The 18,419-nt window shown below is 34.5% G+C and overlaps 2 protein-coding genes across 11 annotated transcripts in view; one reads left to right on the top strand and one right to left on the bottom strand.

Moving 5' to 3' along the window:
• DOCK7 (dedicator of cytokinesis 7) overlaps nt 1–18,419 on the bottom strand; it is a 219,485-nt gene that overhangs the window by 118,704 nt on the left and 82,362 nt on the right. The gene's annotated exons all lie outside the window — the stretch shown is intronic.
• Nucleotides 170–10,259, top strand: ANGPTL3 (angiopoietin like 3). The gene is made up of 7 exons (XM_035018403.1): nt 170–878; nt 1,556–1,666; nt 5,020–5,134; nt 6,131–6,244; nt 7,114–7,209; nt 9,229–9,495; nt 10,075–10,259. The coding sequence occupies exons 1-7, from the start codon at nt 384–386 to the stop codon at nt 10,257–10,259; spliced, it is 1,383 nt and encodes a 460-aa protein (XP_034874294.1). The 5' UTR covers nt 170–383.

Raw genomic sequence — 18,419 nt, 5'->3', positions numbered from 1 at the left:
CTTCTCCCTCTCCCACTCCCCCTACTTGGGCTCCTCCTCTCGCTTTGTCTCTGTCAAATAAATAAATAAAATCTTTAAAAAACAAAAAACAAAAAAATAGGTAGCTCTTGCAACCCTGAAACTGATGGAGTTTGTAACACTGCAAAATTAAATACATTAACAACTTAAAATGACCTAGTAAGTTAATTGCTCACTTCTTTGATTTCATTTAGCACTGATCTAACTCAATGTAGAAGGTTACATTCGTACAACTTTACACAGCTTAATGATTAACTATATTCGCTTGCCAACCTTACTGCTCATGTGGCAAATTGTGGTATATCTGGGGTTGAGTAGTCTAGGTCTGCTTATAGGAGAAAATTAGTTGAATAATTAGGATAAAAATGCACACAATTAAGCTCTTTCTTTTTATCATTCCTCTAGTTATTTCTTCCAAAATTGACCAGGACTATTCATCATATGATTCTATGTCTCCAGAGCCAAAATCAAGATTTGCTATGTTAGATGATGTAAAAATTTTAGCCAATGGCCTCCTTCAGTTAGGACATGGTCTTAAAGACTTTGTCCATAAAACTAAGGGCCAAATTAATGATATATTTCAAAAACTCAACATATTTGATCAGTCTTTTTATGACCTATCACTGCAAACCAATGAAATCAAAGAAGAAGAAAAGGAACTCAGAAGAACTACATCCAAACTGCAAGTCAAGAATGAAGAAGTGAAGAATATGTCACTTGAACTCAACTCAAAACTTGAAAGCCTCCTAGAAGAAAAAATTCTACTTCAACAAAAAGTGAGGTATTTGGAGAAGCAATTAACCAGTTTAATTAAAAATCAACCTGAAATTCAGGAACACCCAGAAGTAACTTCACTTAAAGTAAGTAGAAATCAAAGAGGGTTCATGATTATGTTTTCAATGTGGATCTTTTTAAAAAATATTTTAAAACATGCTACTTTGTTGAATCAATGAAATATACTTTTCTCAAGGAAAAAAAGCCTCTAGGAAATAAAATTTCCCATTATAATTTCAAGTTGGTTTTTCTGATTCCCTAACATTATATCTAAAAACAACTAAACTTTACATTTCATATAAAAATTACAAACCAATTAATAAAATTTAGAACACTAAATTATTACAGTATTGCAAATTACTGGAGGCAAGTAAAAAGTTAAAGAATATAATTTGAAACTATCCTCCCATGTTTAAAATGGATAAAAATAAAAAAATGAAGTAAAAATAAAATGAATAAATGTAATAAGTAAATGGTAAAAGATTAAGTTCTATGAAAATACTGTTGTTGTTTTTTTCATTTAACTGAAGTACTTTGAAGTTCAGGTAATTAGGTTTTAGAGATGGTACATTTTATAATATAAAAACAAAAGGATTTCAAAGAAGCATATAAGAGAAAAATGTTGCCAATATTCAGTTATCTAATCCAGTATTAGTTTTAAAAATTTAGATTGTGTTATAAAAAATAAGTCTAATTTAACAAGAGAAAGAAAAAAGAAGTAAGAAAGACAGAAACTTCTAACCACCCTACAATCTATGTCTAGACTTTTGTAGAACAGCAAGATAATAGCATCAAAGACCTTCTACAGACCGTGGAGGAACAATATAGACAATTAAACCAACAGCATAGTCAAATAAAAGAAATAGAAAACCAGGTAAGTCAATATTTTAATGGTATATCCAATCTTTTATATAAAATCTAGGTTTATGAAAACATTAGACCCTAAATTTATTTTTAAAACTTATAGTTGGATAATGAGTAAACAGATCACATCACCATGATTGTTAAGACTGTAGACTCTGAAGCTAAGAAACTACCTGGGTTTGAATCTTGGCTCTAAAACTTTTGTGTGACCTTGAATAAATTACTTAACCCTTCTGTCTCTCAGTTTCCTCACTTATTCTATCAAGAAAATAATAGAACCTATCTTATAGGAGTGTCGTAAGAAAAAAAAAGAATTAACTCATGTAAAGTATATCTTCAACATGATTCTATCAAAACTCAAAATTAGGGGTGCCTGGGTAGCTCAGTCAGTTAAGCGTCTGACTTTGGCTCAGGGTTGGGCTCCCTTGGCCCCTCCCCCTGCTCATGCTCTCTCTCAAATAAATCTTTTTTTTTTTTTTAATTTTTTTAAGTCAAAATTAGATCATGTCTCTCTTGGCTCAAAACCATACAATGGCTTACCATCTCACTTCCAGTGGCCCATAAGACCCTAGATGACTCTTATCTCTGACTTCATCTCTGCAACTCTAGTCATACTAGGGTAACTCTTCCCAGTTACACATCAAATATGCTGCTGTCTCGGGGCGCCTGGGTGGCTCAGTCGTTAAGCGTCTGCCTACGGCTCAGGTCATGATCTCAGGGTCCTGGGATCGAGCCCCGCATCGGGCTCCCTGCTCCATGGGAAGCCTGCTTCTCCCTCTCCCCCTCCCCCTGCTTGTGTTCCCTCTCTCACTGTGTCTCTGTCAAATAAATAAATAAAATCTTAAAAAAAAAAAAAATGCTGCTGTCTCAGGGCCTTTGCCCTTGTTCCGTCTATCATCCAGGGGAAGAATGCTCTTCTCCCTGGGATCTGCATGGCCCACTCTCATCTCCTTTAGGTCTTTGTCAAGTATTAAATTCTCAGTGAAGTCTTACTAGGTCACTTAATCAAAAAATTACAATTCCCAAACCCATCCTTAAAACCTGTTACTTCCTTCATTACTCTCCTTTTTTTCCTTTACACTTATCTCTATTTCACATAATATGTATATTTTCATTATTTATTTTGTCTGTCCCCTCACTAGAATGTAAACTCCATGAGAAGAGGGATTTTCCTCATTTTTTTCATTGCTGTTGCCCCGGAATAGAGAATACTGTCTGAGACATAGTAGGAAATCAATAAATATATGTTGAATTAATAAAGTTAGTATCATATTCAACACAAAGAAGTCAATAAAAGCTTGCTATTATTAGTAATATTAGAAACTGTAAAGTTCAATATCCAACAGTATAATTAATCTACAAGGTAATCCATAAATTATCTACCAATGTAGGTGAGGGAGATACCTATTTAAAATAAAGCAATGTGAGAACCTAACATTTCAAAAATATTAATTACTAATACTATGAAACAGGCACTCCAGAGGGTTCCAAAAATAATACAAATATGGAGAAACTTGTAAAAAAAAATAGTTGCCAAGAATTATAAAACCATTTCCACTATACAAACATATCATTATATGTTTCAGAAATTTTATAACTCATCATTTCAGGTTATTTTTTGCTAATTATGAATGATAGCTTAGTAGGTTATTTTCTTACTTTTGCTAATTATCCAAAAGGGGTTTTTGCCAATTAGTTTTGATTTCCAAAACTTCCTCATTACATTATTTTTCTAAATTCTTTTTTCTTATATCTTTTATTATGGTTAAATGAGCCTACTCACAAAACAAAATGTCACTATTATCAAATGATATACATCCTTTCTAATAATAAAATGTATGAAGAATTCAAAACAATGAATATCTGAGTTAAAAGAAGTGTCAGATAATCTGACCCACGTTCCTCAAATTTCAAGTAATAATCCAAAACTCTGTAAGTTAAGTGTCTTTAACATCATACAGTTACCTCGAAGAAAAGGGTAATATCCAGAAAATGAACTCTACAACAGATCCTTATGAGTAAGGTCATAGGAAATGCCGACATCAAAAAACACTATTAAGATATTACATAATCTGTTTTTCTTAGGCCATCAATAAGCTATCAGTCAATAAACAGCAAACCCAGCACATTTTGCATAAAAATAAACTGTTATTGCTAAACATTGCTAAAACTTGCAATGAAATACTGAATGCATTGAAAGTAAGCAAATAAGCCTGCCAATCTGTTACTTCTGCAGATATGTTTACATTCCAAAAAACTATTAAGAAAGCAGCCTTTTTCAAAAAAAAAAAGAAAGCAGCCTTTTTCAAATTATGTGCTAGGTTTTTAAGGCAGGTCTGAAACTCAATCAATAAGGCCTACAACTGAGAATTTTTTTTTTAAAGATTTTTTATTTATTTATTTGAGAGAGAGAATGAGAGAGAGCACAGGAGAGGGGGGACGGTCAGAGGGAGAAGCAGACCCCCTGCCGAGCAGGGAGCCCGATGCGGGACTCGATCCAGGGACTCCAGGATCATGACCTGAGCCGAAGGCAGTTGCTTAACCAACTGAGCCACCCAGGCGCCCCAACAACTGAGAATTATTAAGCTTAAAATCTGCCTGTTGATAAATAGAATACATATTCTATTCATATAAATGAACAGAATGTATTAAAAAATGCTAATAAGCAGTTTTTACCTTTGGTCTTACTCTTTTTTGACCAATTTCTGGTTTGTGCTTTGCTCTCTTTCTCTAGTTTTTTTAACTCATTAGATAATGTGCTTGATTAAGTATTTTGAGAACAGGTCATGTGTACAATCTGTATGTCACTGCTTAACTGTTTTAACATCAAAAGCAATAACATGAACTTAAAGATGTATACAAGCTGTACTTTTTTTTCCCTAAGATTTTATTTATTTATTTGACAGAGAGAGACACAGTGAGAGGGAACACAAGCAGGGGGAGTAGGAGAGGGAGAAGCAGGTTTCCCGCTGAGCAAGGAGCCCAATGTGGGGCTCGATCCCAGGACCCTGGGATCATGACCTGAGCCGAAGGCAGACGCTTAATGACTGAGCCACCCAGGCGCCCCTACAAGTTGTACTTTTAATATCCTCCCTCAGATTCCCCTAACTGTATATTCAGTATCATTTTTTTTTTAAGATTTTATTTATTTATTTCAGACAGAGAGAATGAGAGAGAGAGAGCACATGAGAGGGGGGACAGTCAGAGGCAGAAGCAGGCTCCCTGCCGAGCAGGGAGCCCGATGCGGGACTTGATCCAGGGACTCCAGGATCATGACCTGAGCCGAAGGCAGTCGCTTAACCAACTGAGCCACCCAGGCACCCCTTTAGTACCATTTTTAAAAGATTTATATTCTTTCATCAGCTAAGAAGAACTGGTATTCAAGAATCCACAGAAAATTCGCTTTCTTCTAAACCAAGAGCACCAAGAACTACCTCCTTTCTTCACTTGAATGAAACAAACAATGTAGAACATGATGGTAAGTTAATTTGTTGGGTTTCTTTCTTGAAGGTATTTTATCATCAAATTTTTCTCCTATCTTAGACATTCCCATCAAAAATTGCTATTCTCAGGGCCTGTTCTTAAACTACAAGAGAGTAAAGAGACAAATCCACCAAATACACTGTGTCAACCTAAACTGGATCCTGGCAGGTTTTTTTGGTTTTTTTTTAACCATACAAAACATATTCTTAAGACAATCAGGAAAATATAGATGTAGACTTGATATTAGATAATATGACATTATTTTAAATTTTCTTAGATGTAATAATGGTATTATAATTATGTATGAAAATAATCTCATGTTTAAGAGATACAAGCTGAAATATTCAAGGGGTTAAGGGTCATAATGTCTGGAAATTACTTTCAAATCTTATGAAGCAAAAATGGCAAAAGATTAACAATTACTGAATACAGATGGAAAGACTATGAAGTTCTCTCTAATGTTTCTACTTTCCTGTTGAAATTTTTCATTTAAAAAAACCACAAAGATGAAAGAACAAAGTCTCCATTCCCAACCGAACATTCACAAAATACTACTTTCAAAATATATTTACTTATATGTAATTCACACACACACACAAAAGGTCTCTGTAAGTTTCCTTCATGTACGTTTACTCTTTCCACATACACCTATTGATTAAGTGCTATGCACACCGAGCACTGTAATAATGTCTCGTATGTGGCATTATATTTATATTCTTCCTATATCTAGCAAAAATATGTGTCTAAAATTCTCATTTTGTCACTTTTCCTAAAAACAAATCAGTTTAATAATAATTATTTTAATATTGTTTGCATAACATGCCATCTAATAAATCTGCTTCAGTATAAAGTACTCTCTTGGTAATATATTACTGAAAAAGGCTAAGGGCTACATTTACCACAATTCCATAAAATGTCAAGTAAAAGCTCAAGCTCTAAAGATACCATTCCTATTACTATATCTTATGTAATAACACTTTCTTGATTCTAGACATTCCTGCTAATTGTACCACCGTTTATAACAGAGGCGAACATACAAGTGGCATCTATTCCATTAGACCCAGCAACTCGCAAGTTTTTAATGTCTACTGTGATGTTAAATCAGGTAAAACCAGCCTGATGAGAAAATGGACTGTAATTAGCTCAGGTTATTCACTACCTATTAGTAAGACTAATCCTATTATCTTTGTTCTGAATATATGTAAATGAAATATAAGTAACATGAGCAGTTGCATAGCTCTAGTACTTATATTTGCCTTGTTTATTTTTGTATTTACTCATGCAGTTGCTCAATATTCTCCATCTTTTTCCAGAAAGTAATCTGAAATTATTATTGTTAATAAGTTTATTAAGATAGATTCATTAGTTGCCCTTTACTTAACTTCTTGGGACCATAATAAATAATAAACTGGTATATGATATTAATGACTACATTACAAAGCCACCAATTAAAATCAAAACAAGGGGCAACTGGGTGGCTCAGTCAGTTAAGCGTCTGCCTTTGGCTGGGGTCACGATCCTGGGGTCCAGGGATCGAGCCCTGCCTCAGAGTCTGCTTCTCCCTCTCCTCCCTGCTTGTGCTACTTCTGTCACTCTCTGTCCTTCTCTCTCAAATAAATAAATAAAATCTTTAAAATAAAATAAAATAAAAACAAGAAAACAGTATTTTGGGGTAGCTGGGTGGTTCAGTTGGTTAAGTATATGCCTTCGGCTCAGGTCATGATCCCAGAATCCTGGGATCAAGCTTCATGTTGGGCAATCTGTTCAGCAAAGAGCTTGCTCCTCTCTTGCTCTCTCTCTCTGTCTCCCCCGCTCTCCATCTGACCCATCCCCAGCTTGTGCTCTCTCTCTCTCTCTCTTCCCCTCTCAAATAAATAAAAGAAACCTTTAAAAAAAAAAAAAACAACACAGTATTTTGTTACATCGGTCAGCGTCAATCTATTTAAAATACACAATTTTGTTCATTATATTCAGATAGGTCATGGACATTAATTCAACACCGAACAGATGGATCACAAAACTTCAATGAAACCTGGGAAAACTACAGATATGGTTTTGGGACACTTGATGGTAAGGTGACTTCATTCATTCATTCATTCATTCACTCGTTAACTTAAAAATATTTACTGGGAATCTATTTTGGATTGGGCATTAGGAATGCAACAATGAATGAGAAATAGGCCCAGCCTTCTTAGAATTTATTAAGTAATAATTACATATCTGTTAGTAATTTACAGTTATTACAAGCGTCTATTTGAATTATACTTAATCACAATTTCATGTCCGTTCTTAAGTATATGTATCACAATTTAATTTGATGGCTTCTAATTATCATAATTATAATTATTAAAGATAATTATGATTAAATGCTATGTGCTCTGGTAAGTGGTAAATGCTATGAATGAGCTATGAAGAAAACCATCCTTATCACTGGTCACTCTACTTTCTTTTTTAGCATTTTTAATATTAATTATTTGGAAGGTGGTAGGAACAAGGAAACTGTCAAGGGGTACAGTACAAAATGTTTAAATCTCAACTGTTTAAATATTATAAATGTATACTATAGAAAATGTGATTTAAAATAAATGAGTTAGCTCAGTACAATGATTATATTTTAATCACAAAATAAGATAAAATAAGCAAAACAAAAATAAATAAGGGGTTTAAAAATCCAAAAGGCACATTATAAAAATTCACAAATATAAAGTACTCATTTATAAACTGGAAAACATCCATTATTATATCAAATTTTTTATTAAACATTCAGTACTATTTGATCATTTAAAAAATTTTATATTCAAACTACTAGTTAATTCCCTAACTAAAAGGTATATTCGGGGCACCTGGGTGGCTCAGTTGGTTAAGCGACTGCCTTCGGCTCAGGTCATGATCCCGGAGTCCCGGGATCGAGTCCGCATCGGGCTCCCTGCTCAGCAGGGAGCCTGCTTCTCCCTCTGACCCTCCCCCCTCTCATGTGCTCTCTGTCTCTCTCATTCTCTCTGTCTCAAATAAATAAATAAAATCTTAAAAGATATTCGGTGATATGTTTTGCAGATCCAAATCTTCTAAGAGTTAGTGTAACTCTAAAATAAAAGGCTGACTGTTAAAACCATAATACTCATTTATTTCTATAAGAAAATAAGACATTTGTACTTTAAATCTCTAAAATTGTTGTCTAATTCAAGAGCAATAGAAGTTTGACTTTTTTCCTTAAACACTTTAATAGAAAGGACTGTGATAATTAAAAAGAAATCTATTTGTATTTATGTTGGTTTTAATTCCAAATAAAAATAATTTTTAAGATTAAAGAGAGAAGTTATTAAGAATTATGTTTTTTAATTTAAAATGTCTAAAAAATTTATTCCCTTATTTTTCTACAAAGAAAACATATATCAAGCAAATATCAAAGGCCAAGACTATATTTGAAGAAAATGACACTATTATCATCCAAGTAATACTGAATGTAATAGTACAAATACTTAACAAACCATTTGATAGTATATGGGTATTAATAAATTCCTGATAGTAAAGCCAGTATACCTAAGGACCTAGAAATGAGATAATATTTTACCAATGACCAGATTAAAATATCTATAATTGCCTAATATGTTTCACCCATGAAGTATGTCTCAAAAAAAATCATAATCACACTTTAGGCAGGCTTATTAATATTTTTAACATTTTTTGTACATTTCACTATCTTCAATAACATTGTTTTAAAAAGAAATATTTTAAGAGACTCTAAAATAACCAAGGGATTCGGGGCGCCTGGGTGGCTCAGTTGGTTAAGCAACTGCCTTTGGCTCAGGTCATGATCCTGGAGTCCCTGGATCGAGTCCCGCATCAGGCTCCCTGCTCAGCGAGGAGCCTGCTTCTCCCTCTAACCCTCCCCAGCTCTCATGTACTCTCTCTCTCTCGCTCTCTCAAGTGAATAAATAAATCTTAAAAAAAATAAATAAATAACCAAGGGATTCTAGGCTAAAACAACTCACTGACTTACACCAATAAAAAAACCAGTATCAAAAACAAAAAAACCTGTTGGTACCTAATCTGCAGTTAACAACCCGCAGATTTTTACTTTCTTTTCAGGAGAATTTTGGTTGGGTCTAGAGAAGATATACTCCATAGTAAAGCAATCTAATTACATTTTACGAATTGAACTAGAAGACTGGAATGACAACAAGCATTATATTGAATATTCCTTTCACTTGGGAAATCATGAAACCAACTATACGTTACACCTAGTTGAAATTAGTGGCAACGTCCCCAGTGCACTCCCGGAACACAAAGATTTGGTGTTTTCTACTTGGGATCACATGGCAAAAGGACATGTCAACTGTCCAGAAAGTTACTCAGGTATCATTTTCCTAATATCAATACTTCATTTTCATATCTACAAAATATCTTCCAAAAGTATTAGCTAATACCTACAATGTCAACTCTTTAAAAACTGAATCCCAAACAAACATTTTTTCTATAGGTAAAAACCTCTTAACATAACTATTAATTTGATTCTAGTTCAACTTGATATTTTACCTACAACCTTTCTCACGTATTTTATTTTGGGTGATATACACAAGACTTACAAAGATTATTTAAAAGTGGGATACATGCGGGCGCCTGGGTGGCTCAGTTGGTTAAGCGACTGCCTTTGGCTCAGGTCATGATCCTGGAGTCCCTGGATCGAGTCCCGCATCGGGCTCCCTGCTCGGCAGGGAGTCTGCTTCTCCCTCTGGCCCTCCCCCCTCTCATGTGCTCTCTCTCCCTCTCTCTCTCTCAAATAAATAAATAAAATCTTTAAAAAAAAAAAAGTGGGATACATGCACTATGCATACAATATTATCATATTTGTAAGAAGTGAAGATGTACTCGTGGGGAAATGTAGTAACAGTAACTACATGAGTTTGTATTCATGAAATGCACTGTCTTCTTTAGGAGGCTGGTGGTGGCACAATGTTTGTGGGGAAAACAACCTGAATGGTAAATATAACAAGCCAAGAGCAAAAACTAAGCCAGAGAGGAGAAGAGGAATATGCTGGAAGTCTCAAAATGGAAGGTTATACTCTGTCAAATCAACTAAAATGTTGATCCATCCAACAGATTCAGAAAGCTCTGAATGAACTGAGACAAATTAAAAAGCCAACAAATTAAACATTAAACTCATCTGAAGTTACTGTGGTTTAAGAATCTGGTATTAAATCCCTAACAGAAGCCTTCAGAAATAGATTCTTTTTTAAAGTCACTATCAAGTTAAAAGTAAACATATCGTCAAATCACCTCAAAGAATACCATTTATCTTTCCCAATCAAAATTCTTATGATATCATTTATTCATATGTTTTGTGATGTGAGAACCAATTTTATGTAGTCACAATCTGAATTTTACCCAATGGGTGAATTATTAAGTCATTTCTTAAATAAAAAATTTACAAGGACTTTTATTTTAAGAGTCATCATGTAGGCTAATTTCATAACTTGCTCAGCTTAAAAAATTAATTTTCTTGCTAAAATTCTGAACTTGAATAAACTAAAAGACTGATAATATTTCCTAAATGCTGTAATATTATTAATTTCAAAATTAAAATTCAGTCAGTGCAGAGTACATATGAAAATCTATTAATACTAATTTTAAAACTGATGCTTCATTTTGCTACCAAATAATCTGAAAAAAATGTTTGGTATGCTTTATTTATGAAGTCAAATGAAGCAGGATAAAATACTGTGTTAAAAGAGGTTAACTGTCTTAAACAAATGCAGTAGATCATGATTACTAGGTCATATTGACCTTAATATCACGCATCACTGTATCTTAACATATTTGTTAACTTATCTATATACTGTATACCTTTTATATATTTTAACACTTAATATCGTGAAAACAATTTTAAAGGGATCTTGTCAGAATATAATGAGAATGAAAATATCTGTGGCCTCAAGTTTAATAATTTATTCCCCGTGGACATGGTATGAGTCTAATACTTATGTGTAGGTTGTCAAATAGAAGTAAAAATCATAACAAGTTATTGAATGTTTAAATAGCCTGACAGATGTGTATGTATGTTTCCAAATTCAATAAAGACTCACTCCCTTAAAATATAGAAATTTAAATTCTTGTAGTTTTTTAATGACATGTGATAAAAGAATGATTACAATTTTTCTCATTTTAAAAATCTGAATTCTAACCCTCAAGGATTACTAAATACAAATCTTTTTATCATAAAAATATTACTTATCAGTATTTTTTAAATAAGTTTTTTAAAGAAACTACCAAATAGAAATAAAATTTTGAATTAAATCTAGCTTTTAAAGAATACAGTACCTAAGTTATATAGTGACTCACCTTAGTCAAAAAATATTCAGCATTATGTATTTTAAATTACTCAATGTCATGTTTTTTACATATATGACATGTTAAATATGTATGATCTATGTGGATCCTACATAAATATCTTGTTCCAATAAAGTACAAAAGAATGTTTTAGCTTTTAAAACCACAGCCAAACTGTCAAAATTGACTTTTTAGAGCCAGAATACCATAATGACTTTTTTTCCAAAAAAACCTGGAAGCATTCAAATACAAAATAATGCATTATTTAATATACCAATTGCTTCTTCTATTTGTTCTTCAGTTTTTTAGAATTCTTACACAACATGTTTCATTTTGTTCCTTTTAGGAGTACTAAGTGAGTTTTTTCTGTATAAAATATGCTCAGATTGAGAGATAATTCTGGTACAGAAAGGATTTTTTTTACGATTCACAAATTGTGTCCTTCTGTCCTCACTCCTTTGCCAAGTATTCTAATTACACCACTAACTCATAATTGTCTAATTTAATGGCCTTTCCTCAGTCCACATTCTCTTGGATCTCTCCGTGAACTTACTAATAAACAATATTCCTTTTTCAAACTTGACCCTCATTTTGCTTCCACACTATGACTATATTCTCCAAGGATTATCCCTAACCTGAATCCATTTTTATAGCCCTATTCCCTCCTAGTATGTGACATATTTGGGCCAATGCACAATCTTCAAAAATCTCTTCCACTCTCATCCTCAGAAATTCTATCTACTCTAATGGACCCATCTATGTTCCATGAGTAAAGTTCCCAAATTTACATATTATTCCCAGATCTCTCTCCAGTTCCTTCTTACATTGCCTATCTGCCATTCCTCCTTTTGATAACCTACAGTCTCCTCAAATTCAACATATCAAATAAATTCATCAAAGCCCTGCCACCTCTGCTGGTCCTGCCCCCATTTCTACACCCCATCAAACTCTTCCTTACCTCTGTATACCCATTAATGGCACCACCACACTTCCAGTCATCCAAGCTTAAAACCTGGGAGACATCTCGGCCTTTTTACTTAACTTTGTGAACCACTGCTCCTGTATCATAAGCCACTATATTGAATACAATCTTCTTTTGAAAAGACTGCTAATATGATATGCTTTCTACCCTACCAAGACCTGCTCTTAACCTGAATTTTAAACTATCTGAATAGTCTCCTGCCTCGTCTCCTAAGTTTAGGTCTATCTTCCTTCAATTTTCCTAAAACAAATTTATAATGGCTACATACTACTTTGACCTGTGTCATTCAAACATGTCTATTAAAAGAGTAGAACAGCTTGAGGATACTGAAAACACATCTTTACAATTCTAGAGTTAGAGGACGAAATGTCTTTATATAAGCCCATACTTCATTCAGGATCTTATTAGGCTTTTACCTTAAATCTTACAATTTATCTTAAAATTGCATGTGAAGTGTGTTTTCTACTCTATAATCTTCATTTATAAATAGTTATTTCCTCCCCAAATCTTCTAAAAAGTGATATTCCTGGAAGGTGTGTTATATTTATCCTGTGGATCTGCATACCCTATACAGCAAGAATGTGTACCCCAATTTGAAGGGCAGAAGCCTACAGAAAACATCCAAATCTCTTCCAGATATTCAAGAGTTTGTATAATCTGACCCCAAATTACCTTTTGTTTTTTTAAAGATTTTATTTATTTATTTGATAGAGAGAGACACAGGGAGAGAGGGAACACAAGCAGAGGGAGTGGGAGAGGGAGAAGCAGGCTTCCCACTGAGCAGGGAACCTGATGCGGGGCTTGATCCCAGGACCCTGGGATCATGACCTGAACCGAAGGCAGACACATAATGACTGAGCCACCCAGGCGCCCCCCAAATTAACTTTTTTACCATTTCTTGCCCAACACAAACCCTTAGCTCTTATCAAAATTATCTACTTTTAAATATCCCCTGTATACTTCCCTAATGCCATTCCATTTGTCTAGAATGCCTCTGTACACCTTTCTACTTGGCTAGGTCCTATTTATACTTGGAAGGTATAAATGATCTCACTTCCTCTACAAATATCCTTGTAAATGGGGCTCCTCCCTCTAAAACCAGGCAGCAGTACTGTCTGTACCCCTCAACTGGCACTTAGCAAATGAAGACAGAAAAGTATATATGGCAAATCATAACAGAAATTGTTAAAAAGAGGGGCACCTGGGTGGCTCAGTCATTAAGCATCTGCCTTCAGCTCAGGTCATGATCCCGGGGTCCTGGGACCGAGCCTGGCCATCAGGCTCCCTGCTCAGTGGGAGCCTGCTTCTCCCTCTCCCACTCCCCCTGCTTGTGTTTCCTCTCTCGCTGTCTCTCTCTGTCAAATAAATAAAATCTTTAAAAAAAATTAAAAAGAGAAATTGTTAAAAATAGTAATAAAAGCTCCAAGAGCATCAAAAAGATAGTCTATCTACTTGATTTGAGTAAATTACTGCCAAATTTCTATACCAAGAGTTCAATCTGAACCAGTGTAAATTTTACTGAGAGCAAGTATACACATTTCTCATTTTGGGGTTACCTATTTTTGTATAACCTGTTTATTCTCTGTCATTCTATAATCAGCATGTTCTCATGCTTGTATCTTTTCTTCCTAATAGCCTAACTCATGGAAATCAACTAGCTTGTTCAGTAATCAAAAATATTTGCATTAACCAGTATTTGAGTTCCTACTATTTGCCTCCATTATAAAACCTATTCCAAATATGCACTGTTACATATTTCACCTTCTGTTATAAAACAGTCAAATTTCCTTGTGATTTTTCCCATCACTAACAACCACAGCACTGCGTTTATGTATGTACTCCTAAGTGACCATCCAACACAGTAGTTTTGAAAATTAAAAACAAAAGGACCAAACAGCTGGTCTTCTTATCAAAGTCCAAAGTGTTCTCACGGCAAATCAACTAGGACAAAATTACTCAATTGGTGTGAAATGTTGAGTTCAAGGTCATGAAAGTAGGATTAACAACCTCCCATAGTGTGCCTTTATAAAATCAGGTTTCAATGACGTTTTAGAAAATATAAAATCAAGGATGCCATCTCAAACAGAAAAACTTATGAGTTTAGGGGCACCTGAGTGGCTCAGTCGTTAAGCATCTGCCTTCGGCTCAGGTCATGATCTCATGGTCCTGGGATCGAGCCCCGCATCGGGCTCCCCACTCGGAGGGAAGCCTGCTTCTCCCTCTCCCACTCCCCCTGCTTGTGTTCCCTCTCTCGCTGTGTCTCTCTCTGTCAAATAAATGAATAAAATCTTTAAAAAAAAAAAACAAAAAAAAACGTATGAGTTTAACCCTGGGAACAATCACAGATCTAACAAAATGATTAGGTATATCTAAAAGAGTGATAATCTACAACCTTAAAGAGGTAAGGTTATAACTACTTATCTTCAAATAAGCAACTAAGCCTCAGTCTCCAAATCCCATATATGGGAATAATGATAATCTTGCCAAATCTACTTCATAGGGTTGTTGTAATCAAGGAAAATAGGGTATTTGAATGGTTTTATGAACTATAAAATTCTAAGCAAATGTATATACTTGTAAAAACCAGATCTTGGATATCACTCCACATCGCTTTAAGAATGTAATGTGTACAAATTTTTCCAAACTAAAAATATTCCAATTCTCACGATAGAACAAAACTGCTCTCCTATTCTACTACCATTCCTGGAACTTTACTCCTTCCCTCAGAGTCTGAGATAATACTCCTCACATTCAAATACAAGTCCCTAACTAAAAATTCATGGGTGGCTATCTTAAAATGTTAGGAAACAAGAGTTCTCAACTCAAAAACTTTTATAGTTAAAATAAAACTAGGATCAATTAAGGTAGGCTAAAACCTACAGTGATATATCTAGGGCAAAACGAGAACAGCAGAGTATGTAGCAATAACTTGAGACATCCATGAAAACTAAAAACAAACACAAAAACTAACACTCTCTAAAGCACGGGACCATAAACTTGAATGGGAAGAAAAATACTCCTTCGTTTTCACTGAAATTTGCACTTCTTTAGATTTTGAATGTAGGAAACTGCCCATACCAGTATTAGCAATACAGGAGAATGTGTCATTAATAGAAATCATACATATTTTTGTCTCACAACTATTGCAGATATCTCAGAATATTGTCACATGCTTATTACTGCTTAGAAAATATGGTAACTTTTAGACCTGTGGCTAGATATTTTTTAATTCATTAATAAAGAAACTTGTATCAGAACTTTAATATCTCAATAATTATAATTCAATGTAATTGATTTCTTTTGTTATTCTATGTATTTTATTTTATGCATTTAAAAACATTATTCCAAAAAAGAGAATCATAGGAGTCACAAAACTGCAAGTGTACCGTGACAAAAAAAATTTTAAGAACCCAAGTCCAAAGCAAGATCTATCATAATATGACCTAGTTCAAGAATCATGAATTACATGGGTCATAATATAAGCAGTATACATTTACTTTTGACTGGCCAATCTGTTTCTAGAAACAAAAGTTTAGGGAAAAAATTCAATCAGTATGTAATAAGCTTATTAAACCACTCAGAAAAACATCCTAAAGGGGGGTCGGGGAATGGGTTAGCCTGGTGATGGGTATTAAAGACGGCACGTACTGAATGGAGCACTGGGTGTTACACGCAAACAATGAATCATGGAACACTACATCAAAAACTAATGATGTAATGTATGGTAATTAACATAACATAATAAAAAAAACATACTGAAGGACTGACATGTGAAATGATATAATGACTAGGCTTTGTTTTAAAATACTACAAGAAAAAAGGGAACAAGTAATAGATAAAACAATAGAGGGGAGCCTGTCTGGCTCAGTCAGTGGAACATGCGACTCTTGATCTCAGGGTTGTGAGTTCAAGACCCATGTTGGGCATAGAGATTACTTAATAAAAAAACAGTTTATGTTAACAAACTAGAATTTAAATAAAAATTTGAAAAGAAAAAAAGAATGACAATGGAGGTTAACCGTACTATTCTATTTACATTTGTATATGTTTGTAATTTCCCATTATAAAAAGTTTAAGACTATATTCAGATTAGTAAACCTACAAATTTACTAAGGATTATTAAGAGATGTATGGGGCATAGTCCTAACCGCTAACCAAGGTCCAGATCAAAACGAATGGCGTCTTTACATTTTGTTTCTTATTTATTTATTTATGTATTTGAGAGAGGGAGAGAGAGAGAGAGCACAAGCCGGGGAGGAAAGGCAGAGCAAGATGGAGAAGCAGACGCCCCACTGAGCAGGGAGCCCGATGTAGGGCTGGATCCCAGGACACCAGGATCATGACCTGAGCCAAAGGCAGACACTTGACCAACTGAGTCATCCAGGCGGCCCTTCATTTTGTTTCTTACACTGTTACCAGGTCTGAACCACTGCATTCATTCTTATATTCTTAGTAACACAATATTTGCTAGATACCATCTTTCTAAAAATTGGAAGAAAAACAAAGATGAAAGTTCAGTAGGTGATTACAACTAAGGAAACTCTGGAAAAGAGGCCAATCCTAACAATCTCACTAAGAACAGAATGACATGTGACGCAGCTCTTAAAAACCAAACACAGAGCATTTGCTCAATTAGATTATACCTTGATCTTTATAACTCGAATTCAACAGTGGAAGTCAAGTACAAATCTGGAACACGAATAACATTACACACAATCCAGTATCTAACTTTCAGATGATTTCAGATACTCAATAAAAAAGTTTTCCCCACTGCTATTATTTGGTTATCTTTTTATTTTAAATATTTTATTTGAGAGAGAGAGCAAGAGACAGAGAGAGCACAAGCAGGGGTAAGGGGTAGAGGGAGAAGGAGACTCCCGGCTGAGCAGGGAGCCTGACACGGCCCAGAACCCTGGACCCTGGGATCATGGCCTGAGTCAAAGGCAGTTGCTTAATCGACTGAGCCACCCAGGTGCCCTATTTGGTTATCTTAATGTAACAACTGCACTAGTATTTTTTCTATGATACTGTGATAACTATTTCCTTGATAAAGCAAGCACTTAATGTAAATAATCTTCATTTGTTTGGCACAATAAGAAATGCATGACATTAGCTACAAACTACCATATTATCTGTGTGCCTTCATTCACCCCTATAGAAGATTTGAAAAGACCAGGTCTCTCCTGGATTAACACTCTACAAAAACAAGTGAACCATCAATGTGTGGGGGTGGGTGGGGGGGTTTATTTAAATACAAAAATCTCTAATTTTAGGTATAGCTTAATAAGAGACTTTTTTTAAATGTCTTTGGGAAATCACAATAATTTCTTTAAAACCATGTTTTTTAAAAATACAAAAAATAACAACTTAAACATATATATTTTTTACATGAATACCTTTTTAGACAACTTTTTTCTACATTGTCTGATAATAACCATAAATATTGGAGGTAAAAGTGTTAAGTGATAGAAAATCTGTCATTTTCAGAATATAGTTCTTTTTAACCTGTTTTCTCACGTCAGCCTAATGTTTGCTTCAATCACATCCATTCATTCAGACAATAATATTTTAAAATTTTTACCGCATGAGACTCTTTAAAATACATTCAAACTTTGTACTAAAAATAAATACAATGTGCAAATTTTTTTTTTTTAAGATTTTATTTATTTATTTGACAGAGAGAGACACAGCTAGAGAGGGAACACAAGCAGGGGGAGTGGGAGAGAGAGAAGCAGGCCTCCCACAGAGCAGGGAGCCCGATGTGGGGCTCGAACCCAGGACCCCAGGATCATGACCTGAGCCGAAGGCAGACGCGCAACGACTGAGCCACCCAGGTGCCCCCCCCTTTTTAAAGATTTTATTTATTTATTTGACAGAGAGATAGAGAGAAAGCACAAGTAGGCAGAGTGGCAGGCAGAGGAAGAGGGAGAAGCAGGCTCCCCGCCGAACAGGGAGCCCGATGTGGGGCTCA

Source organism: Mirounga leonina, unplaced genomic scaffold (assembly GCF_011800145.1).
Source record: "Mirounga leonina isolate KUSES-001 unplaced genomic scaffold, KU_Mleo_1.0 Mir_173, whole genome shotgun sequence".
NCBI classification, from domain to species: Eukaryota; Metazoa; Chordata; class Mammalia; order Carnivora; family Phocidae; genus Mirounga; species Mirounga leonina.
The sequence above is the reverse complement of the archived record's forward strand: the minus strand, read 5'-3'. Positions and strand labels throughout refer to the sequence as shown.